This window comes from Acomys russatus, chromosome 4 (assembly GCF_903995435.1).
Source record: "Acomys russatus chromosome 4, mAcoRus1.1, whole genome shotgun sequence".
Classification (NCBI taxonomy): domain Eukaryota; kingdom Metazoa; phylum Chordata; class Mammalia; order Rodentia; family Muridae; genus Acomys; species Acomys russatus.
Window position 1 is genome coordinate 66,635,909 of NC_067140.1, and position 25,583 is coordinate 66,661,491.

Sequence of the window (25,583 nt, forward strand, 5' to 3'; positions counted from 1 at the left end):
TTAAGAATCTAAATTGCATCCCCTTATAGCATCCCTTCCAAAAGGTAAGTAACATCAAATTATGAAGGAAGGATTTTTAATCCTGATTGCTTAACAGTGGCTATCACAGAAGAGTGCCAGAGCCATAGCTTGTCCAGAGTCCTCTGCATCCTTAAATAAAAAAGTGCTCCTACAAGGACACCTACCTGCCAACTGTCTGTTTGACCTTGAACAGACAATCAGTCTTGTTATTAATCAGCAATGCCACAACTGGCTTCAAAATAACTGATGTAATCTTCCTCATTTTTGTCATTAAAAACTTGCCCTTGTGTCGTCAGCCTCCTTGGACACACCAGCAGTCTGCTTCGCATGCACATCTTCAAAGCAAGTTCTGCTACTGCACTGCACTGCTGTGCTGCTCAAACACAACACAGTCTGGGTACATTCTAGAGCGTAATACTGAACCCCAAAGCAAGCCCCAGGACAACACGTACGGTGTGATTTTATCTGGGTTAGGTTAAAAACAGAACACGTTTAAGGACGTGCGTCTATGAGTCTAAAGCAAGTTTTCAAGGGTTAGGAACTAGGCAGCCTGCCTCGCCAAGGACCGCAGGACCAGACAACAAGGACACATGAAAGACAGGAAGCTGGAAAGCTGAATAGCAAGGAGTCTCAGGACAGTAAAAGCCGCTTGGCCAGGGAAGGGGGATGGACTGGAGCTGGAAGCAGTTCAAGGTGAATGCTGCTCTCAGGCACAGTGCTGAGAGGAGTCAGGAGGTGGAGCCACTGCCTAGATCTGAATTATCCCGCAGCTGCTGCTGCCAACTCCTACAACCACAGGCAAGTGTTCACCTTCCACGGAGCTCAGATCAATCACAACAAGGCGCTCAGGACAAATACTTTCAGGGATGGAAAGATATCAGTTTCAAACGCATCATAGTTTATTAGAGGCAGATCTTAACAACATTTGAACTGCAGAGCCTTTCATCTTTGCAATCCCCCTTCCAAAGCCTGGGGACAGCCCTAGGCACTTTGTTCGTATCCTTTAAGAGAGCCCCTAGCAGGATGTGGAAGCACAAGCCTACGATCTCCTGAGGCAGGAGCATTGCATGTTCAAGGCCTGTTTATTGTTTTATATAATGTGTTCAAGGCCAGCCTAGGAAACTTAAAGAGACCCTGTATCAAAATAAAAATTAGCAAGTTTTATGGCTAAAATCAGGGCATATGGCTTAGTGGAAGAGTTCCTGCCTATATCTGTAAGGCTTTTAGGGTCAACCCCTAGTACCCACAAAAGAAGTGATGGGGTAGGGGAAGGAGGGAAAAAGGAAGGAAGGGCCTTGATCCTAAACGTATAAACTTAAAGCTCTAGTAATCCGTCTGTTAGTACACAGACCAGGGAGACTCTTGCTAAAGTTTTGTGCTTCTATGGAATTGTTCTCAGCATGAACACTGGGGCAAATCTGAAATCTAAGTTTTCTGGGGGAAGGAGGGTTGAAAGAGGGCCTTGCTCCCCAGCCTTGCCTTAGTACGTGGACAGGCTGGCGTTGAACTGGAGATCCACCTACCTCGATTTCCCAAGTGTTGGGAGCACAAGAGTGCTGGATTACAAACATATGCCACCATACCCCACTGAAGTTTAAGATCCTAAAATAACGTGCCTGGGCTGGAGAGTGGCTCAGGGGTGGAGTGTCTGCCTAGCATACAGAGGAACTGGAGCTTTGCAGAACACAAACAATATGACTAACAGGACCGAGAAATATCTAGTTGTGCCCTTCATTCCTACACAGAGATTGGGTATACACAGGATATAAACCTTACTGGATAACATAATATAATGCAAAATCAGTTTTCTGATAAGGCCCTTTGGCTGAGAAGACACAAGCTAATTTTGGCACATGCCGTTAATGGGTATTAAAAATGGGATCAAGGGTGACAGCATGCAACCACGTCTTTATTGTATCTACAGCTTGCTTTTAAAACACTACGAAAGGCCTGCGATGTAGCACAGCTGGTAGAGGGGCTACCTAACACACATGAAGCTTTTGGTTCAGTCTCCATTTCTGAATAAGCATAGCATGGTGGCACATGCCTTCATGCCAATTCTTGGGAAACAAATGTAGGAGGGTCAGAGGTTCAATCATTCTTGCCTACATAGCAAGTATGAGGCCAGTGTGGGTTAAGTAAGACCATGTTTCGAGCTGGGTGTAATAGCACACACCTTTAATCCCAGCCCTCAGGAGGCAGAGGCAGGCGGCAAGGATCACTGTGAGTTCAAGGCAGCCTAGTCTACAAATCAAGTCTAGGACAGCCAAGGTTACACAGAGAAACCATGTCTTGAAAAACCAAAAACAGGGCTGGAGAAATGGCTCAGAGGTTAGGAGCACTGTCTGCTCTTCCAGAGGTCCTGAGGGTTCAATTCCCAGCAATCGCATAGTGGCTCACAGCCATCTATAATGAGATCTGGTGCCCTCTTCTGGTGTGCAGAAAGGACACTGTATACATAATAAATAAATAAATTTTAAAAGAGAGAAACAGATATGTAGAATCTTAAATAAAGAAAAGAAAAACAAAACAAAACAAAACCAACCAACCAAACAAACAAACATAAAGGCCTCTATTTCAAAAAACCTGGAGAGGCAGAGGTAAGCGAATATCCACGAATTTGAAGCCAGCTTGGTCTACATAGTGATCCCCAGGCTAGCCGAGAATACATAGTGAGTCCCTATGCCCAAAATAAAACAAAACCAAACCCCAGGCCTTAGCAGTGTCTGAATGATAGCACACTTGCCTAGCATTCATAAGGCCTGGGGGTCACTCCCTAGTACACTCTAATCAAAACAACATTCTTTACAATGTGAGTGCAGTAGCACATAGCTCTCTTACCAACACACAGGAGGCAAAGGTGCGAAGACCTCCAGTTTGAGGCCACCTGAGAAACAGGAGCGCCTCTCTCCAACCCAAACAACTCCCCGTACCCCCTGGACACGATCTTGCTCCAAGGTTAGCACTACAGTCACACTACATGATTTCCACGATGCCCCTGACTCCCAGGTCTTCACCAACAGTGTCCGGAGGAGCAGAAATGGAGGGCAGAGCACAAGTCCCCAGCACCATCCTGGGCGGAAACCAGAACTCCTAGTGCTTTGTCTGCTGTGTGAACGGAGAAGCTGAGCAATGATCTAAGAATGGGGAGAGGAATTTGCCACCAGCTAAAATATTTTCAATAAGAACAAATCATCCAGAAAGAGGATTTGCTTTGTGGAAGCTGAGGAATTTGTGAAGTCAGAGTTCGAACTCCACAGACATGTTCTATTATTCAGCAGGGAAGGAAGAGGAGTCACATGAAAATGGTTATTTGTGGACCTGTTCACCATAGCACTGGCTAGCATGCATGAGGCCCTGGGTTTGAGCCCTAGAATATCTGTCTCTCTCTGTCTGTCTTCCTACTCGCTCCGCTGCCTGGGGCAGGAGGGGGGGTTGGGGGATTGGGGGAAGAGAGAGAGAGAGAGAGAGAGAGAGAGAGAGAGAGAGAGAGAGGAGAGAGATAGATAGATTGAGATTCTGAGGAAACTGAAAAGGAACAGGGAAATGAATTCCACGAACTCCACTTAGGACCAAGACATTTTCAAGAAATTTTCTATCAGCAAAGACACTGTCAGCCCGCACTGAAAGGGAAAGGAGAATGCTGAAGTCCAAGAATTCTACTGGAAAGAAGCAGGGGCATGAAACTACTAAGGTACAAAGTAAGATCTACCTTCTAAGGAAAACAGAAAGCTGAGATGTGAGGCCCAGCATGAGGTCAAGAGCTCTGTCTGGGGGCTGTGATGGCAAGATTGCTCAGTGGTTAGAGGCTGCTGCCACCAAACCTGGCGATTTGAGTATACTCTTCAGAGCCTATGTGGTGGGCGGAGAGAACTGACTCCCTAATCTGTCCTCTAACCAGCATGTCATTGCCGTGGCACAGGCATGGCATATACACACACACACTAATTTTGTAAAAAGAACCCTAAGGGTGAAAACAAGAGCCAAGGGGGCAGAGCTGAGACACATGGAGAATTATTTCTAGGTTCTGAAGTCCTAAGGAAGGACCTGCTATCTTTCACGGAAAACAAAGGTGCCACAGAGGTGTGGAAAGAATGAGTTCGAGGCCAGCCTGGTCTAAAAGCGAGTCTAGGACAGTCAAGGCTACACAGAGAAACCCTGTTACCAAAAAAAGAGAAAAAAAGAAAAAAAAAAAGAAAAGAAAAATTGTTTTATGTCCATGAGTGTCCTCTCTGACTGCATGCCTGTAAGTGCACCATGTGCATCAAGTGAATGTCTCTGGAGGGCAGAAGAGAGAGGGTGTGGGATCCCCTGGAACTGGAGTGGCTGTGAGCCACCATGTGGGTGCTAGAAATTGAACCCAGGTCCTCTGGAAGAATAGCTAGTTCTCTTACTTTTATTTTGAGATGAGACAGGGTCTTACTAAGTTGCCCAGGATCTCTTAACCCTGAGATCCTCTTACCTTACCTCGGAAGGCTGAGGTTAAAGGCCTGTACCATCAGACTCTGCTTGCTTGCCCAGCTCGATCTTAAAGCTGTCTTAGGTTGGTGGTCTTTTTTTTACCTATCTATCCTCTAGCCTTTGAACTGGAAGCAGTTATCCCATGCATGTTAGCTCTGCCTTTATATTGGGAGAGCAAGGCACAACAGTCAGTTCTTCAGTTTCATAAGTGCAGAAAGAGAAAAAAGTTACATGTCAGACCTGAACTTGATTACTGTCTTGAGCCTTCTCTATACAGGGTCTGCCAGGTGTGTTCAGCCTTTTAACATTGCAACACAAGTGTCATCTATAACAGTCATACTTGAGAACAATAAAACCAAGTCCCCTCGACCCCACAAAATTCACATAAAGAAAAATCTCAATGTCTGCACTAACTTCACGATCCTGTGTTGGGCTGTACTCACAGCTATCCTGAGTCAGATGCCACACACACTGCAGGCTGGATATGCCTGGAGATGTTCTGTTTTTTAAAAACAAGATTTTCTTTCTTTTTTTCCCTTTCTTTCTTTCTTTCCTTCCTTTTTGGTTTTGAAACAGGGTTTCTCTGTGTAGCCTTGGCCGTCCTAGACCTCAACTCTGAAGACCAGGCTGGCTTCAAACTCACAGAGATCTGCCTGCTTCTTCCTCCCTGAGTGCTAGGATTACAGGCGTGCATTGTTAAGTTATGTATGTTTATGTGTGGGCATGTACACTTGAGCACAGGAGCCCCTGGATTCCTCTGGAGTTACAAGGGGTTGTGAGCAGTCTGACATGGGTCCTGGGAATTGACCCTGAGTCCTCGGCAATTACAGTAAGCGAGCTTGATGGCTGAGCCATCTCTCCAGTCCCTGGAGATGACCATAATGATGGGATTTGGAATGTGTGTGCCATGAGACTTAAGGCTTTTTTTTTTTTTAAGGTTTTATTTATTTTATTTAGGAGTCCTCTATCTGCATGTGCACTTGCAGGCCAGAAGGGGGCATCAGATCCTACTATAGATGGTTGTGAGCCACCATGTGGTTGCTGGGAATTGAACTCAGGACCTCTGGAAGAATAGACAATGCTCTTATCCACTGAGCCATCTCTCCAGCCCCCAAGACTTAAGGCTTTTAACTGTTGCCATAAGGGGATGCTTGCAAGGGAGTGAAAACAAAGAAAAGAAAATAACAGTATGACTCACAGATGCCAGAGGGCAGATTGATGTGAGAAAGAGCCAACCAAAAGGCCACTCTTGGTTGCTGAGGGCTCAAGGGAGGGTCAAGACTAGTCCATATCTAGTATTCAGGCATAAAGTAGGGGCTTCAGTTCTATAAGCAAAGGGAAGTGGAGGACGACAGCTTAGATAAGCCTGGGAACAGGTTCCTCCTACAGAGCCTCTAGATTAGAGTCAGGCCGGGTTGACCCTTGACTTAGGCCTCATTAGTTCTACACAAGCCTGCCTGGTGTTCTTGTTTTGTTAGACCAATTTGTAATAGACTCACTATGAAGCCCAGGTTAACACATGGTCAGAATGTCCTGCCTCTGCCTCATGGATTACACTCATGAGCCATCAGGCCCTGTCTGCTGAGGCTTCTGACTTGCAAAACGTTGAGTTAATACTGAGGTGTTGTTTTAAAACATGAAACCTTATAGTTTGTTACACAGAAGACAACTGTGTCAGTCTATGGCTTCTATGCTGGAAGTGTTGCTGCTGTGGCCCACCCTGAGGACAAGGTTCCGACAGCAGCAAGGGGACCAGGTGCAGATCTGCAACCAACCCTGTGCTCGGGGAAACCAGCATCCACTTCCTCATCTACAAGTGGTTGAGCCAGAGGGAGACACGGCAGGAAAACAATACTCTTTTCAAAGAGCAGGTGTGTTATTAACCACAACAGTTGTGCTAACCTCCTGCAAACAAGGGACTCAGACACAGCCAAGAACACAGTCACAGCTGCTTACCTTCCTCAGGCCCGGACTGTGGACTGGTGGAACAGAGATGTGCTCCTTTTCCTCCTGTTAGCAAGGTGCCCAAGAAACACTCATCCCCCTTTAAAAACACGAGGAACAAAAAAGCTAGTGATTTACAGCATAAAAACTAACAGAATCAGGCCAAGCATGGTGGCACACGCCTTTAATCCCAGCACTCGGGAGGCAGAGGCAGGTGGATCAATGTGAGTTCGAGGCCAGCCTGGTCTACAGAGAGACTCCACAACAGACAAGGCTACACAGAGAAACCTGTCTCAAAAAAAACCCAAACAAACAAACAAACAAAAAACCAAACCAAACAAAAACTAACAGAATCAACAACTCTTTGCATCTCCTTAGTCTGACCTGAATACACCATGTGCTTTGACATCGTCTGGTTCTTTGGCATAATACCAACATCCTGAGTTTTGTTTTCTGTGACAAAGTCTCACTGTAGCCCAGGCTGGCCTTGAACTCGAAGTGATTCTCCTACCTCAGCTCAAGTCCCTGACTGTAGGGCCTACACACGTGTACTACCTATCACAACTAGCTTCTGTACCCTACCTGTGGTGCTCTGGTTCTCGTAGACTGATGTCTGTGAAGGAGTCACCTTCTCCTTGGCCCAACACCCTGCCATCTCAGCTTCTGTGTAGGCCAATTTGGAATCTGTTTTTACTAGTGCTCAGGACAGGTTGGGGAGGTAGAGAGTGCTTGCCTAATGCTCTTGCCTAGGCCTTGGGTTTGATCCCCAGTGCCTACATAAAAGAATGTAGGGGGAGATTTTTAAAAACATTAGAAAGTCTCAGTGGAATCCTTCTCACTTTGTCCCCAATAAGCATTTTTCTTCCCCCAAAGGCCTTAGAGGAAGTGGGAAATGCTGATAGGACTCAAAGACAAAAATACAGAATCATCCTTTGCTTAGCCATGAGGTGAAATATTTAAAATAATTTAAGAAATCTGTTTATATATTTTACATGGTGAGTGTTTTGTCTGGTGTGTGTCTGTGTACCATATGTACGCTTGGTGTCCTCAGAGGCCAGAAGACAGCGCAGGATCCACCAAGAGGAGAGTTACCAATGTTTGTGAGCCACTGTGTGGGTGCTAGCAATGGAACCTGGGTCTTCTGGAAGAAGAGCTAGAGCTAGTACTCTTAATTACTGAGCTAATCTCTCCAGCCCCAAGATGAAATATTTTATCATTACAAATTGTGTATATTTGGGCCATCTTATAAAACTATTCATTTTATGTGTGTGAGTGCGTTGCTGGCATGTATATATGTGCATCGGTGCCCACGGAGGCCGGAAGAGGGCACCTGAGACTAGAGTTACAGACAGCTGTCAGCCACCGTGTGGGTGTTGGGAACCCAACCTAGATCCTCTGCAAGGGCAGCAAGTGATCTTAACTGCTGAGCCATCTCTCCAGCCCAGCTAATGATGGGAACAAAAAATGCTACTTACCTTTATTGCTTGTAGGGTTTTCTCAGACAATTTTATTTCATTATCTTCTACCTGTGTCCAATAGAAATGAAGACTTTTCAACTTAGTGCTTCAAGGACAGATCCCGCAGTTTCTGCGTGGGCAGTTTCTCTACAACACCCAGTCCCCTCAGGCCCTGACACGCTGGCAGAGATGCTGCTGGTCATCAGGGCCCAAGCCCTAGGCAGAGGCACATTTTCCCACTAAGGACCTCAGGCCCAGCTAACGAGCCTCACATACCTGGGAAGGATGCATAGTCTTTACCTACACTTCACTGTAGGGGTGGGGGTGAAGGGATCGCTTTACAGTGAATGGGAACACACTAAAATATTCTTAGAGTAGACTCTGAAACAGGGTCTCTCTATGTAGCCTTGGCTGGCCTAGAACTCGCTATGTAGACCAGGCTAGCCTCCTGAGTGCTGGGATTAAAAGTGTGCCACCACACCTGGCCGGGCACACTCTTACTTAAACAATGTTAGAGGATGGCTCTTTGTTCTCCCATAGCTACATGAGGATGACAGAAACAGATTCTACAATAGGTTCTAAGACTTTGTCCTTTTAAAAAAATTTTTCGAGACAGGGTCTCTTTGTGTAGCTTTGGCTGTTGTCCTGGACTCACTTTGTAAACCAGGCTGGCCTTGAACTCACAGCAATCCACCTGCCTCTGTCTCCCGAGTGCTGGGATTAAAGTTGTGTGCCACCACTGCCTGGTTAAGACTTGTCTTTTAAAGGAAGGTTTTCCTTTCAGTTCAGGCTGCTCTACAACTCACAATGTGGTGCTTCATAACCCTGGCGAGCCTCAAGCTTGTAACCCTCTTGCTTCAGCCTTCCAGTGCTGAGCTACAAGTGTGTACTGCCATGCCTGCTTATGGACTGTAAACTGTGCGTGCTCAGGTTGAATCTCAAGTGACTAGATTTAATTATCGGAAGGAAACTATATGTAAAGCTTCAACAGAGGAAAGTTATGCGTCAGTGCCCTCTGCAAACTGAGTTGGCACCAGCTGAGACTTCCCTTCAACCTGGTCCTTTCCCACTAAGACACCCGCGGTGTCCTGGGACACAGCTCAGGAAAAGGCACTGCGCGTTGCGTGTGTGAGGGCCCCTAGCCTGCCACTCCCTCCTCGCCAGCATTCCGAGATGCTTTACCAGCTCACCTCTGGCCACCACCCTCCTTTCTATGGCTTGGGATGCTGTCATCAAGAAACTTAGGCATCACTGCAGTACTTAAATTTTTAAATGCAAGATTTCCTGCTGATATATTTTCCATGTCCTCAAATACAATCTGGGAATGGTAGTGCACTGTAGTCCTAGCATCTGAAAGGTGGAGGAGGAACATCAAGAAGTCAAGGCAGCCGGGTGCTGTAATCCCAGCATTCTGTGAGTTCAAGGCCAGTCTGATCTACAAAGTGAGTCCAGGACAGCCAAGGCTACAATAAACAGACAAACAAAATAAAATAGAGAGTTCAAGGCATCCTGGCTATATAGTAGGAATTTGTGGCCAGCCTGAGTTATATGAGACCCAATCTAAAATAAAACAAAACAAAAAAACCAAACCACACTAACAATAAAACCAAACAATTTCAGACCCAGCCTCATCAAAGAAAATGGGACTTCCCTACACGTAGAGAGATACTTAGAAAAACAGCAGCAATCACTTTGACCAGAGAATGAATCAACTTCTCACGGTCTGTGCGACCATGGACAGCAGAACCCTGATGACCTATTGGAAGTCATCCCTGAGTACCAGCCTAGGCTCTAGTGTTCTCATCCACATGAGGGTGTTTGTGTCTTCCCTGCGTGACTTCGCTAATAACTCTGCTTCTAGTTTTGAAGGTTCTAAGTCTGAGTGGGTTCTATTCCTACATAAAAGCTACATTGCAATCTGATAGCCCTCCAGGGACTTCATAAGGAGGTTCCTCCCCAGATGTTTGCCCCAGGGTTTTCCGGTTTGGTCCACTGTGACCTGTGCATGATACTGACCAGCCAGGAACAGAATCTGGGGATGGCAGCAGTCAGGATGACATAGCTGGTCTCTGGGGTAATAGTGCCATCTGTAGGAAGACCAAAGACACACCAGTTATGTCTAGCCGCCTTAGCCCACCTTGCAGGCCTGCTCTGATAGAAAATGTCCTCTCCCTTCTCAGAAGCATGGCTCCTTTTAGAATAGAGCCTGGTGGCCCTTGCCCCTGCAAAGGGAGCTTTCTCATGTGGGGACAGGGAGGCTAATAAGCTGATCATGAAAGATGGCTGAGTATTCTTCAGAAGAAAGAAAACGCACACGTAAATGGATACTTGTGAGTTATTCCTTTTTATCTTTAATTTTTATCAAGAAGTACAGGAATTACATATGCCCACTAAAGCCACATCCACCAGGTGTTAGACAATGAAACTGGAAGACAAAAGCCACCTGAACCCTCTGACATCAGACATGGAGTGGCAGGACTTGGAGTTTGCCTTGCTACCTATTTCTTTTTCTTTTTTCTTTTTGAGTCAGGGTTTTTCTGTGTTACCCTGGCTGTCCTAGACTCACTTTGTAGGCCAGACTGGCCTCGAACTCACAGAGATCCACCTGCCTCTGCCTCCCGAGTGCTGGGACTACAGGCGTGTGCCAGTGTGCCAGGCTGCCTTGCTGGGTTTTGATCTTGCTTCGGTGCAGTATTTCCTCACTGTACCTTGATTCCTCCCTTTTGTAATGGTAATGTATATTCTATGCCACTGTGTTGGAAGGATGTAATTTGTTTTTTGATTTTACAGGAGCTTACAATTAAGAGATTGCTTTGAGTCTCAGAAGAGACTTTGGGACTTGTAAGCAGTGCTGAGACTGAAACACTATGGGGACTTTTAGAGTTGGACTAAATGCATTTTGATACGGCCAAAAGCCTTTGGAGGGCAGAAAAAAAGAACGCTGTGTTATGAGAATGACCCCATAAGCTCTTATGTTTGAATACTTGGTGCCCAGTGGGTGGAACTGTTTGGGAAGGTTTAGAAGGTATAGCCCTCATGGAGGGATTGTGTGTGGGGGTAGAGTGGGGGGTGGAACTTCAAAAGCCCACACCATTCCTAGAGTGCTGCTTCTGCCCTCTGCTTTCAGCTCCCCGCTGTCCCTGCTGCCACGCCTTTGCTCAGCCACCATGGACTTCCTCACTCTGCAGGCATAAGCCCAGTTAGACTCTTTCTTCTGTAAACTGTCTTGGCCACATTGTCTTGTCACAGCAAAAGAAAAGCAACTCAGAGAGCAGGGAAATTTTGCTGAAACAGATGAGGCAGACTGTCTTCTCCCTGGAGCACCGAACAAGCACTCAACTCCAAAAATTCTATTAAAATCCTGTTTCATGATAATGATAAATGTGGGCTTTTTGCTTGTTTGTTTTTTGACCGTCTGAGACAGGGTCTGACTATGTAGTCCTAGCTCTTCTAGAACCTGCTCTGCAGACCAAGCTGGCCTTGAACTTGGGATAGAGCTCCTCCAACCTCTGCCCTCAGCCCTGAGTGCTGGGACTATAGTTGTGTCTTGTGTTCACCACCACAAATATGCTAAGCCCCTACTGTAAGCACGCCTGATGTTTCACGTTCTTGTAACAAGCTAAGCTGGTACAGGAGGGGGCTATCTGATTCCTTGATTGGCAGTTTGGGACTACTCCTTGCTGCCCTGGCTGCTTTGAATAGAAGGATTGCAAGGCAAACGGATAGCTAGGTGACACGTGTGCTAACTGTGTAAACAACCCACTAATATCTTGAGAAAACTGCACGACAGTAATAGCTTATTGCTCTGGCTCCGTCAGGTGCAGCCTCAGCAAGAACTGTGTAGTTTGTACCGGATTTTGCTATCATAAACCTTGAAGAACTCTAGATGACCTTGCAACCGTTTTACTAAGGCTAGAGGTGGGCACTTCCCCTGGTGGCCTAGCAGAGTGATTGCTGTGGTTGGCACCAAAGGCACAATGGTGTGAACAGTGAAGACACACCTTTGTTTACATGCTGTGATTGGTGTAAACCTTCCCCTTGGGCTACATAACATACTTGCTGAATTGCCTGAGAGATACCCTCTTATGCTGCCTCCAATATGTCTTGTCTTCTTTTAGAGGTGCTGGCTGGCCTGGTGTGATGAAGAAGGAAGCACTCAAGACATAAGAGTGACAACGACAGCAGAGGCAGCAAAGTAGCAGCAATATTGCATAGTTCACAGGCCACCCACAGGGGCAGCAATGTGGCTAGCTGCTTTACAAAGAGGCGGAGGACGGAGGACGGTTTGATAGCAGCAGAGATGAGAAAAGGGGCGGCAGGATTAGGGAGAGGGTGGATGGCTGGGGCCGAGGGATCCAAGGCCATACAGGTCAGCAAAGAGAAACCGTAGGTCCCGGTACCTGGAAAAGTTCCAGAGAGCTTTTAAGTCCCAAAGTCTCAGACACTCTAGGCCTTGGGAGCTGTGACAACGACAACTGTCAACAGAACAGGAATTCTGACACCTAGGCCCACCAGGTGCTACACCAGTGCTACTAGGGGCTAAGAAATCACAATTTTCTAGGTCAGGTGACACTTGTAGAGCACAGGGCTTTAGTTTCCTAGGCCTATAAAAGAGTGGCTCTCACTTGGAGAGTTCTGCTACCCAAGGCCCGTGATGAGGGTTATAACTCTAGAGCGGGCACTTGCCGCTGTTGCTGTCAAACACTCAGATTTACAAGAGCTGCCAAAGCACTTGATGGACTCCGTTCCAGCCAGACAAAAGGGTCACAGCTGGCTAACTGGTGATACCACCAGCACCACGTTATTTTTTTCTTTGGCCAACATAAGGAGTAATAAATGCACCTAATTTTTATTTTACTTTAAATTGTTTCCTCTTGACCATAATTGAGGACCCATATCATACACACATAAATCCATCCCACCGTACCTTTTGTTTTCTACCTTTGTGAACATCCTGTTTATATTTTTTGCCCATGTAACTACTCAATAGCATATTTTCTTATTAATTTATAAGTATTCTTCATCAATTAGAATATATACCATTTGCTTATTGTAAGTAGTCTAACATATTAATCAGTTTATGCTATCTCTGGCTTAGTTTATGGTTTATTCTGAAAAACAAAATCACACATACTCACCCTTTTCTTTAACCAGGATCCGAGATGTCAAAAATGACTCTGAGAAGACCACAGATCCTAAGCATCCTCCTCCTCCTCCTCCCAGCAAGTCAGGGATGTCATAGACAGTCATACAAGCCTGTGTCAGTGAGAAGCAGGGCCAGAGCCATTATCGCCTAGCATTTCAGGAGGAGCTCCACAGAAAACAGACAGGCACATGGCAGAAGAATACTGGCAAAGCTCGGAGCTGTGCTGAAATACGCTTGAACTGGGAGATGCCTTAGGCTTTCCCACAGCTGAGTCTTGATCAGTGACATGCAGAAGCTGCAAGGGCAGTATCTTTCTGTTCTTATAAATCCCCTCAAACTGTCATCCTCCTAAGAAACAACACTCTTTTCTTTTTACTTTTTTTTTTAACTTAACATTTTTTACTTAAGTGTATGCTGTAAAGAAGCCACAACAGAGCGTTGGGTGCTCTGCACTCCAGTTACAGACAGTTGCAGGCTACTCCTCACGGGTGCTGTGAATTGAACTCAGGACTTCTGGAAGAGCAGCCTTCATTCTTGTTTTGTTTTTTGGTTTTTTGAGGCAGGGTTTCTCTGTGTATCCCTGGCTGTCCTGGACTCACTCTGTAGACCAGGCTGGCCTTGAACTCACAGAGACCCACCTGCCTCTGCCTCCCGAGTGCTGGGATTAAAGGCGTGCGCCACCTGGCCGGGCTCCAGCTTTGATTATTATTCCCTCCAGGCTGCTGAGCATGAATGCACTTCATGCTCTCACGGCGTCACACTTCCAGCAATCCTTTGGTCTAGGCTTCAGTTCTCTCTCAGTAAGCAGGGAAAGGCATTCATTAAGTGCCTGCAAATGATCCTCCTGCCACCTTAGCCATGCTGTGCTCACTGTGACTTCAGTTACTCAGGGCAACAATGGCTGAAGAGTATTAAATGGTCAACTCCAGAAATAAGCATTGCATGGATTTCAGACATACTCCATTCTGGAGATAATGATTTCATTTTATGCTGCCTCGTTCATCTTGCTTAGGATATGAGCCATTCCCTTGTTCAGGGCACCCACAGTGCGTATACTACTTATTTGTTACCCAAGAGCCATCTGAGTTATCAGAGTGATTTGTCATAGTGTCACAGGGTTCATAGTCAAGTAAGTGGGTTTGTTTGTTTGTTTTGGCAGAGTTGGGACTTAATAAAGATATTTTAGCACATACTTTTAAATTTTTTTGCTTGCTTATTTATTTATTTTGGTTTTTTGAGACAGGGTTTCTCTGTGTAACAGCTCTGACTGTCCTGAAACTTGCTCTGTAGACTCGGCTGGCCTCAAATTCTCAGAGATCCACCTGCCTCCTCTTCCCAAGTGCTGTTTTAGCACAGATTTAAGCATGAAGGTTAAAAAGGAAACACAGGCACTCAGAAATGAAAGTCAGACACATAGGCAGATGTGAGTTCAAGACCAACCTAGTCGACTTAGTGAGTTTCAGGCCAGCCAGTAGTGGACACAGGCTTCTCTAATAAAGAGTTGCCATTAGTTCTAATTTACTTAAAAACTGACCGGAGCTGGCACGATGGCACGTCTTTAATCCTAGGCCTGGGGTGGCAAAGGCATGAGGGTCTCCATGAGTACGAGGCCAACCTGGCTTATAAAGTTGATTCCAAGATGGTCAAGGTTACAGAGATAGTGAGACTCTATCCCAAAAAATTAACAACAAAAAACCTGACTCAAGGCATAAAAGTAACATTTTGTGTGTATAAGAAAAACATTGTAAACCAGGTGTGGTGGCGCACGCCTCTAATCCCAGCACTCGGGAGGCAAAGGCAGGCGGATCACTGTGAGTTCGAGGCCAACCTGGTCTACAAAGTGAGTCTAGGACAGCCAAGGCTACACAGAGAGACCCTGCCTCAGAAAAAAAAAAAAAAAGCATTGTATATGCATGCGCGCGCGCGCACACCCACACACCCACTCACACACCAGTGCTTCCTGAAACCAATCTTAGACTGTAGCTCCTACTGATAAAAGGAGCAACTAACCAAGAAATCTATTTGAGCCTTCATGGACCCATAAATAAAATTAAAGGGCATTTGCTTTTGTTCTTAAGATTTTGTTTTTATTTGTGTGTGTGTTTGCATATGTGCATGTTCAGGTGCCTGTGGAGGCCAGAAGAGGGCCTGGGATTCCCTGAGGCAGGTGCTGCAGGAGGCTCAGGGCCACTTGGTGTGGGTGCTGGCAACTGAACTCACAGGCTCTGCAGAAGCATCCAGCACTCTCAACCACTGAGCCATCTCTCCAGCCCTCAAGGAAAGGTTTCTAGCAGATTAGAAACAAAATTAGAACAATTCAGTCATGTCAGAAGTTTCTTTACTGCACCCTCTCTCAGTTTCTAAGTCAAAAGTTGGTACCAGAGGGCTGGAGAGACGGCTCAGAGGTTAAGAGCACTGGCTGCTCTTCCAAAGGTCCTGAGTTCAATTCCCAGCAACCACATGGTAGCTCACAACCATCTATAATGCTATCTGGTGCCCTCTTCTAGCCTGCAGGTATACATGTAGGCAGAGCACTATAAATATAATAAATAAATTTTGGGGGGAAAAAGCTGGTATCAGAAAGCAAGCTAATGGCTGGGCGTGGTGGTGCGGGCCTTTAATCCCAGCACTTGGAAGGCAGAGGCAGGCAGATCTTTGTGAGTTCGAAGCTAGCCTGATCTACAAATCAAGTCCAGGACAGTCAAGGCTACACAGAGAAACCCTGTCTCAGAAAAAACAATCAAACAAACCAAAAAAAGAAAGCAAGCTATTAGTGTGACAGACCTGAATACAAATGTACAGTTTAGAGAGAAAAAGGACACTGGCAAGGTAAAGGTTACAGCCAAGGATTAAGGGTGTGAGTGCCATAAAGAGGGATGCAAATCTGCACAGGAATACAGGGAGGGGCACCCTTAGGGCAAGACCTCGCTTATGGGAAGAACTAAGGACTTTCCTGCTCCTGGACAGGAACAATGAGCAAACGCTGCTACAACTGTGATTCAAGGGGCTGAGGGTCCATGCCAACTGGGAGCCGAATTCAGTAGTCATCCCCGGGTTCAGGCTCTGGAGTCAGGAAGGACACACAATGGGTTATGGATTCTGTAAGAGCCACTGATGACAAGAGTGTGGCATGGGAGTCCCCACAGAGAGGCCCTGAGAAGCCATTGTGTAAAGCTATGTAAGTGAACCCTAAGTTTCACTGGAGATCCCAAAGTGCTACAAGCGCTAGAGCCACGTGATTGCCTGCTGCGCAGAGCTGCAGACAGGGAGCGGAGCCAGCCTGGGAGACAGGTGTCTCTTGCGGGCAGTAAAGCTGGAAGGGCAGAGCTTTCTAAGCCCTTTGATGCTGGACATAGAGCTACAAGATTTGGAGTTCACTCTGCTGGATTTCGGTCTTGCTTTGGTCCAATATTTCTTTACTAATCTCTGATTCACCCCTTTGGTAACAGCAATGTGTATTGTGTGCCCTTGTATGTTGGAAGTATATAATTTTAACTTTACAGGGAATTACAATTAAAATATTGTTTTGAGTTTTAGAAGTAACTGGATTTTAAACAGTCTTGAGACTGATTAGAGTCATGAAGGCTACACAAGGGACTCTTCCTCTGTGGTTACGGAGAGACACTGATGCCAAGACTGTGGCAGGGCTACCGGGAGTTTTGAAACTCAACTAAATTTCCATTATTATATGGTTATGAGACCATGGGAACCAGGGAGTAGAATGTGGGGGGTTTGAATGAGATCTTCCTCATAAACTTGGAAGTTTGAATACCTGGTCCCCAGTTGGTGGTTGTTTGGGAGGAGAAGGAACAAGTATGTCACTGGGAGTAGCCTGGGGTTTCAAAAGATTTGTGTCATTTCCAGTCAGCTCTCTCTGCTTCCTGTTTGTGGATTGAGATGTGAGCTCTCAGCTGCTGCCCCAGTGATGATCCCCCACGATGCTGACGGACTCTTACCCCGAAACTCTTCCTTCTGTAAGTTTCTCTGGCCATGGTGTTTAACCAGAGCAACAGGGACCCTAACGAAGGCACTCGCTAAAGTGGACACTTGCCCTTTCTTGGCTAGGGTGGCTGGCCAGAGAGCTCTTCCTGGTTCCAGTGCTGCAGTTAAAGGTACATGCAGCCATGCCTGGCTGTGGCACAGGTGTTGGGGATTACAATTCAGGACCTCATGTTTGTAGAGTAAGCAGTCTCAAACAGTGAGCTGTGAAACATCTTCTCATCTGTTGACTCTACAACCACATACTCCCTGCCCTATTATTTTTCCAGGTAGGGTTTCTCTGTGTAGCCTTGGCTGTCCTGGACTCACCCTGTAGACCAGGCTGGCCTCGAACTCACAGAGATCTGAGCTGGGATTAAAGGTGTGCGCCACCACGCCTGGCTACTTCCCTTCCAATTTTACCTCTTTCCTCCTTCCACACTCCTCCCTCACTTTACTACTTAAATTTTGATACCTATAGCCCATTATGTATGTTATGTTTTCTCCGCCCACTACTCTGGTACCTCAGTCTCCAAATCTTACAGGGGATGCAGGTAAAGAACACAGCAGCAGCAGCATCTCTTGTACCCGACACTGGAAGATGCCATCGAGCTACCGCAGCTGTTCCTGCAGTCAGCTTCCCCTGATCATAAATTCAAGGTGAAGATAACTAACTCATTAAGAACACTTGCATAGCTGGGCGATGGTGGCACACACCTTTAATCCCAACAGGGGCAGGCTGGTCTCTATGAGTTCGAGGCCAGCCTGGTCTACAAAGAGAGTCCAGGACAAGCCAGGGCTCTGTTACATAGAGAAACCCTGTCTCGAAAAAACCAAAACCAAACCAAAACCAACCAAACCAAACCAAACAAAAAAACCCCATGTACATAAAACAAACAACAGTGCTCAGAGATGGGTCGGGGGTGACGTAGTCCCTGCCCAAGTCTAAGAACCTGAGTTTGGATCCATCCTCAACACCCACAAAAAAGCCAGGTGCCAGGGCTGACTACAACCCCAGCACTGGGGAGTGGAAACACACAGACCCAGAGAGCTTGGGGGTTACCAGCACTTCTCAAACCATTCCATGAAATATCAAGGGGGAAAAAAACCCCACCAATTCATTCTGCGAAGCCACTACACTATTACCCTGATGCCAAAACCAGACAGAGACACAGCCAAAAAGGAAACTGCACACCAGTTTCTCTGATAAGCCAAGAAGCAAAAATTTTCAACAAAACACTTACAAACATAATTTTAGAACAAATTAAGATTCTATATCACTACCAAACTGTTTTCATAGCAGGGATGCAAAGTTACCTTACTGTACACAAGCCAATAAATCAAATATACCACAGTATGCTGAAAAGACATTTGACATAGTTCAACATGCCTTAAAAATAAAATCCCTGAAGAAACTAGGAAGATACAGCCTCTGCCTCACATATGGTGGGATTAAAGACATGATTCTATATTTAAAAGACCCTGTGGATTCTACCAGAAAACTTTTATTAGATCAAAATGAACCTGCTGGGAAGGAAACTCTAATCCCAGAGGATCAGCACCCTCTTCTGGCCTTAGTCAGTACTGCATGGACATAGTGTACAGATACATGCAGGCAAAATACCCATACATATAAAATAAAAACAAATCTAAAATCTAGAAAATAAAGCATTTCTAGTATCTTATGTGATTTAAAAAAAAATATGGTCTCACTATGTAGTCCTGGCTGTCCTGGAATCACTATATAGAGCAGGTTGTCCTCGAACTCATAGAGAGTCAACAGTCTCTGTCTCTCCATTGCTGAGATTAAAGGTGCATCATCACACTTGGCAACATTTCCCCATACAAAATTTAGACTCACTCTGTCTCTTTCTTGGTTTTTGAGACAAAGCTCTGTGTATCCCCGGCTGTTCTGGAACTAGCTCTACAGGCCAGGCTGGCCTCAAATTCACAGAGATCTGCCTGCTTCCATCTTACAGGTTTTCACCTGCTACCACCTGGCTAATTTAGACTTTTTCAAACAGACATCACACAGTACAAAACACTCATTAGTCATAACTTTTAAAAAAATCTATTCTTATAGTGTTTAGAATTTTGATGTGCTTTTCTTTCTTTTTTAAAGATTTATTTATTATTATGTATATAGTGCTCTGCATGCATGTACACCTGCAGGCCAGAAGAGGGCACCAGATCTCATTATAGATGGTTGTGAGCCACCATGTCGGCTGCTGGGAATTTAACTCAGGACTTCTGGAAGATCAGCCAATGCTCTTAACCTTTGATCCATCTCTCCAGCCCATCTGATGTGCTTTTCTACTGGAGATGGGGATATCTTTTTATCATTATTTTTGGGGAGAAAAGGTGCATTTGTACCACACCAGCCCACTGAGCTGCTAGGTTCACAGCCTTCGGAATTTAAAAAACGGCACATGCATGCTACCAGAATCTTGGGTGTAATCTACAATCCTCTCCTGTTCTGTTTGCCAACACTCTTTACATCATGGTTGCCCTGGTGGTAAATGGAGCCTTTGGCTTGTGGCTAAAAATAGCCTACAGATTCTGACTTCCTTACGCCATGCCACTTTATGCCAGTGACATATTTCAATTTATTTTATTTTATTTTTTTGAGACAGAGTTTCTCTGTATAACAGCTCTGGCTGTCCTGGAACTTGCTGGCCTTGAACTCATGGAGATCCACCTGCCTCTGCCTCCCAAGTGCTAGGATTAAAGGTGTGTGCCACCATTGCCCAGCTGTATTATTTCAATTATTTTATTTACTTTTGTTTTGTTTTGCTTTTGAAGTACAGTTTCACTATGTAGTCCTAACTTGGTCTAAAACTCTCTATGCACACCAGACTGGCCTCAAACTCAGAGATCTGCCTGCCTTTGCCTTTGCAGTGCTAAAATTAAGGTGCACACTACTGTGCCTGCCTCCGTTTACTTAGTTTACTTTTCCATGGTCCCACAAAGGATGGAAATCTCTGCTCTGAGTGTCCAACTTCACGAGACATACAGGCATCTGTGGACTGTTTGTTTAACTTCTCCTCGTTCCTGTTCAGGCAACCAGTGCAGCTCTTACAACAAAAGGGAGACTTTGAGGGGCTGGAAAGACGGCTCAGCATTTAGGACACGTGCTGCTCTTTCTGAAGAGAGCTGACTGAGTTTGGCTCCCAGCACCAACACTGGGAGGGTCACCACTGCCCATAACTCTAGCTCAGAGGATCCAACACCCTCTTCTGGTCTCCAACACACATGTGGCATATACACACAAATGAAAAAAAAAAATCTTAAAAAAAAAAAAAAACCCGAAACATTGAAAACTTGGTTTTCTGCACTCAGCTCACATTTCCACACGTGGTTATTACAAGTGCAGCTGTGTGTACAACTTCCCGGTCAGCTACTTGCAATGACTCCTTGGCAGATGTCCCTCTACAGCCATCCCCAGCAGCTGAGAAAGTCTGCTAACTGCTTACCGTTTTCACAAAGGATAAGCTATCTTCACTATTCAGAGGCACAGTTCTAGAAGAAAGAGACAGTAGAGAAATACATTAAAGGATTATGGTTTCTGTAACCCAAGTTGGCTTCAAAGTCACTATGCAGCTGAGGAGGAGAGGCAGAAATACAGACGCTTAAGGCCACCTTTGGCTATATGAGACTGCCACCTCAACAAGGAACAAAACACAAAGGACTGGGTTACACGTGTACAGAATAGACACTGGAAAGATAACGTTAGTGCCTGACCCCAGCCTCCCAACTTCCCATGTGACAAAAACTGCATACAGGGACTCAGCCAAGCACAGCAAGCCTAGGTCCAGGTCTGGAATGGCACCTTTTCCCGAGTGGAATGCGCTGAGGCCAGTAAGGGTAGCAGCTACAAGGTCTCTCTCTCTCAAATATAGCCTTAAGCATCCTGGGGTGGCCTTAAACTTTCTAGGTCTCAGAGGATGACCCCAAATTTCTGATTTTCTTGCCACTTCCTGAGACATGTTGGCCTCAGGTTTCAAGCTCTTGACTCTCCTGCCTCTGCCTCCTGAGGGTTGGGATTCCAGGCGTGTACCACAGCTGGACAGCTTCTTCCCTTGTGTCCTTGCATTTTCCCATGAAAGGAGTCACCACAATTGCACCTACCTTCCCTGGTTGTTCACAGCATGTATATGAAAAGCCACCTTGGAGCTGTAGACCAGAAAGGAAACAGAGCAGATGTCAAGTCTTCTGCTCAGCACTGGGCTAGAATCTTCTCAAACACTTGTTTCTTCAGTGCGTCTCCCCAGACTGTCAAAGCCACTGGATCAAGTGAATGCCGTCCCTTTTATTTTATTTTTGTTTTGGGGACAGGGTTTTACTATGCAGCTCTGGCTGTCCTGGAACTCGCTGTGTAGACCACACTGGCCTCAGTTCATAGAGTTCCACCCACCTCTGTGTCCTGAGTTCTAGGATCAAAGTCATGCCCCACTATGGCTAGAGTGTCTTCCTTGCTTATCTACTTTAGATGCATTTCTCACGGTCCCATGACATGACCAGGGGTGGAGCCAGGATCTTCTCCCATCCATGGCCCCTGCACCTGTGCTGCTTCTCAGGACCACCTCACTCTTGGCTGTAAGCAGGTAAGATAGCTAATGCAGACTGACTGGGAATGGCCCTTTCCTGTCCCCTCTTCCTCAGTGTCTATAAATTACCCAGATCTTCTTCCTTTTCAGGACCTACAGTCAACTTGCCAGCCCTGCTCTGTACCCAAGCAGCAGGTGCTTTTGCTAATCATAGTCAACTGCTACGGAGTCACGGTAGGGCCAAGCCTTCAGAGCTGAAGAAGAACGTTCTTGCTTTTCCTCTGGGAGGCAAAGGTCTTTCTGAGACAGTCTTCATGTGTAGTTGTCTCGCCTAGAACTTTCTCTATATGACAGGCTGGCCTCAAACTTGCAGGGATGCTCCGGCCTCTGCCTCCTAAGTGCGAGATTACGGATTTGTGCCACGTTGTTCAGCCCTGGCTTACTCTTTCTGTAAATGTTTGTTTGTTTTTTTGAGACAGGGTTTCTCTGTGTAGCATTGGCTGTCCTGAACTTGCTTTGTAGACCAGGCTAGCCTCAAACTCACAGAACTGCCTGCCTCTGCCTCCCTGAGTGCTGGAATTACAGGCATACACCACTGTTCTTTTTAAAAAAACATATATTTTATGTGCGTGTGTGTGTGTGTTCATGTGTGTGCACGCATACTATCGTGCACATGTGGAGGTCAGAGGACAATTTGTCGGAATTAATTCTCTCCTTCTACCATGTGGGTTCTGGAAAATTGAATTCAGGCCACTGGGCTTGACAGTGTGTGCCCTTACCTGGCACACACACTTACTAGCCTAAGAAAGTCTTTAAATTGTATGTGCTTATATAAGCTTAGTTTCATGTCTTGGCAAGAACAAGTTAGTAAAATGGGAGCTTCTTGTGTCTTTTTATTGCTTCCCTCCTCCTTCCTCTTCTAGAGGAAGACACGCTATTGCACTTAGGATCTACAGTGACATCGTGCTGGTGGAGAAGCAGTTATGACGTCAGACTGAAGGCTAGCCTGGGAGACTTTTTTTGCTCTCTGATTTCTCCTTGTGCCTTCCCCCAGCTAGGATGGTTCATTTAGGCCCAAGAGACTCTACAGACAGTACAGGCAAGAGCTGACTAGCAGGAGGAACAGAATGGCTGTATCAGCCTTAGTGGTAATACACAAGGCCTCACTACCACAGCAACTAAGATCTACTTGTCCCATCACTCTAAGAGCTAATGCTCCAGAAACAGATGTGGAAGGTTCCCTGGTGTGCTTAAATCAGCACAGCTGGAAGTAAAAGAGCATTCTTAACTATGGCCTGGACCAACAGAAGGTGTAGTGCGGCACAGTGGGAGCAGTGGCTTCCTCCATGGCGCCCTTTCACAGCCAGGCCCTTAGGGGAAGGAGACCAGCAACAGGATGAGAGCCCTGCACCACCGAGTTCTAGCTCTTCCTTCCATTAACGGAGCTGCAGCGGCAACCAGAATCCATCACCTCAGGCAACTCACCGTCTGTCAAATGCTCCTTTCTCACTACTCAGAACCACAGATGTTAAAAAAAAAAAATAAAAGGGGGGGCGGGGCGGGGGGGGGGTGTGTGTGTGTGTGGTAACGATCATCGGGTAGTATGGCAGAGCACACCCAGGAGTTTTTTGGGGTTTTTTTTGTTTGTTTGTTTGTTTGAGTCAGAGTTTCTCTGCGTAGCCTTGGCTGTCCTGGAACTCGCTCTGTAGACCCGCCTGGCCTGGAGCTCACAGAGATCTGCCTGCTTCTGCCTCCCAAGTGCTGGGATTAAAGGTGTGTACCACCACTACCCAGAGTTTTTTTCTCTTTAAAGACGAGTACATGTGATTGTCCTAGAACTTACCATGTGATCAAGTGGGCCCCTAATCACATAGAATTCCAGCTGCCTCTGTCTCTGGACTGTTGGGATTAAAAGCATGTGGCACCATGCCTGGCTAGAAGTATTCTTTTTTTTTTTTTTTTTTTTTTTTTTTTTAGATTTTTAAAAATTTTTTATGTATAGGGTTTTGCCTGCATGTACACCTGCCTGCCGGAAGAGGGCACCAGATCTCATTATAGATGGCTGTGAGCCACCATATGGTTGCCTGGAATTGAACTCAAGAACTTTGGAAGAACAGCCAGTGCTCTTAACTTCTGAGCCATCTTTCCAGCCCTAGAAGTATTCTTTTTAAAAAATGATTTATTTATTTTTATTTTATGTGCATGGGTGTTTTGCCTGCATGTATGTCTGTATGAGGGTGTCAGATACCCCAGAACTAGAGTTACAGACAATTGTTAACTTCCATGTGGGTTCTGGGAACTGAACCTGGGTCTTCTGAAAGAGCCACCAGTGTTCTTAACCACTGTGCCATCTCTCCAGACCCTAGAAGTATTTTTTCTTTTTTCTTTTTAAAGTATGTGTATTGGTGCCTTTTGCCTGTGCACTGCATATGTGAACTGACATTTAGGTGCTGTGAATCAAACCCAAGTCCTCTGAAGATCAGCTAGTGCTCTTAACCACTAAACCATCTCTCCAGGCCTCTAGATGTTCTTATATAAACTTTCCAGTGGTAGTCTTTCACAATCTTTCTATAAAACTGCATAAAAATGGTCCAGGCTGGGCGTGGTGGTGCATGCCTTCAATCCCAGCAAGTGGGAGTGGGAGGCAGTTAAGATTGCTGCTGAGTTCCAGGACAGCCAGGGCTATTCACAGAGAAACCCTGTCTTGACACCCCCAACACACACACACACACACACACACACACACACACACACACACACACACGTCCTCTTGTGGGAGGAGGGTGAAGTGGACTGAGGTCACGAAACTTTAGCCATGCTAAAGAGCATGGAGCTGCAACAGGACATGCTGGGGTATGACAGAAGGAAGACAAGCCCTACTACCCGAAAGGCAGAAGAGCCCTAGAACCAGTCTCTTAACTAGTGACTACCTCATGTGCCTCACAGCTCGGCCTCGCAGGCTCCCCGCTGACCAGAGATCTTTGTGACCGGGTAAAGAGGGATCCCACAGTTCTAGTAGGAATCTGTGTCACATTCTAGTTTTAAAACATACATGTATCTTCCTAACAGTTTCTCCATCCTGATCACAACTGATTCTTCTTCATAACCCTACTAGTTTACTTGAACATTTCTCAAAACAAGAGAGGTGGAATATAAATTATAGGGGATAAGGGGGTCTTTAATTTTGTCTTCTTAGTTCTCATAAAAAAAAAAAAAAAAAAAAAAAAAAAAAAAACCAAAAAAACCAGCTATTGCTTACCGTAGATCTGCTTTGAATGGAACCAATTCAGGGAGGACTAACCCAGACTCCAGAGTTTGCTCTGCTACCTCCGTGGCCTGTAAAAGCAGGAACAAAATGAACAATTACCTTTCCAGCAGGTAAGCATGTGCACAACTGACGGGAAAGGCCCTTCTAAAAGTGGCCAGTGCCCCTCCCTTCTATGTGACTGCTTCGTATACCTCAAAGATTAAAGTGAAAGCATCAGGGTATGGGGACAGGGAGGCGCTTGCTGGAGTCACAGGAAGCGTATTAAGGCAGGGGCACACTGGCATCTGATCTGCTGAGAGATGCAAGCAGCTGGTTAGGCAGCTGGAGTGCTATGTGTGCACTGGAAGTGCACTCTGGGGAGGGACCAATGCCCTCAGTTTCTAGAAAGCTAGACATTAACAATGTTCAAATCACTCAAGCTACAGAAGATCAGTGAGGGAAAAACAGACGTGAGAGCTGACGTTGAAGACCATCTACCGACTTTGCAGAGGTTTTCTACTGTGTAGCAGCTAAAAGAGCTGAGAAAACCCACATCATTACCAGGGCTCAGGTTCACAGGACGGGGAGCTGGTGACTACAGCTACAGTCTCTCTGATAACTACAACATACACAACCTTTCCTCTGTCAACTGGCTTCCTTCAGGAAAGTCCTACTGGCTTTGGAAGGCATCAAGCCGTCTCTTCTCATCTTACTGGGTCAGATTTAGGAATCCAACTCAGCAGGGCACGTTAACCGCAAAACAGCAAGGAAGAAAATGGTCA

General features: G+C 45.9%; 1 protein-coding gene across 1 annotated transcript in view; it reads right to left on the minus strand.

The window, feature by feature from the left end:
• The window catches only part of Dnaaf9 (dynein axonemal assembly factor 9), a 116,440-nt gene that overhangs the window by 41,381 nt on the left and 49,476 nt on the right, over positions 1–25,583 (minus strand). Inside the window, exons 14-20 of the mRNA XM_051144642.1 lie at positions 24,814–24,890; positions 21,136–21,180; positions 20,481–20,526; positions 13,022–13,139; positions 9,900–9,970; positions 7,902–7,952; positions 6,439–6,526 (exon numbers count right to left, since the gene is read on the minus strand). Of these exons, the coding sequence (XP_051000599.1) occupies positions 6,439–6,526; positions 7,902–7,952; positions 9,900–9,970; positions 13,022–13,139; positions 20,481–20,526; positions 21,136–21,180; positions 24,814–24,890 (496 nt within the window). The remainder of the gene's footprint in view (positions 1–6,438; positions 6,527–7,901; positions 7,953–9,899; positions 9,971–13,021; positions 13,140–20,480; positions 20,527–21,135; positions 21,181–24,813; positions 24,891–25,583) is intronic.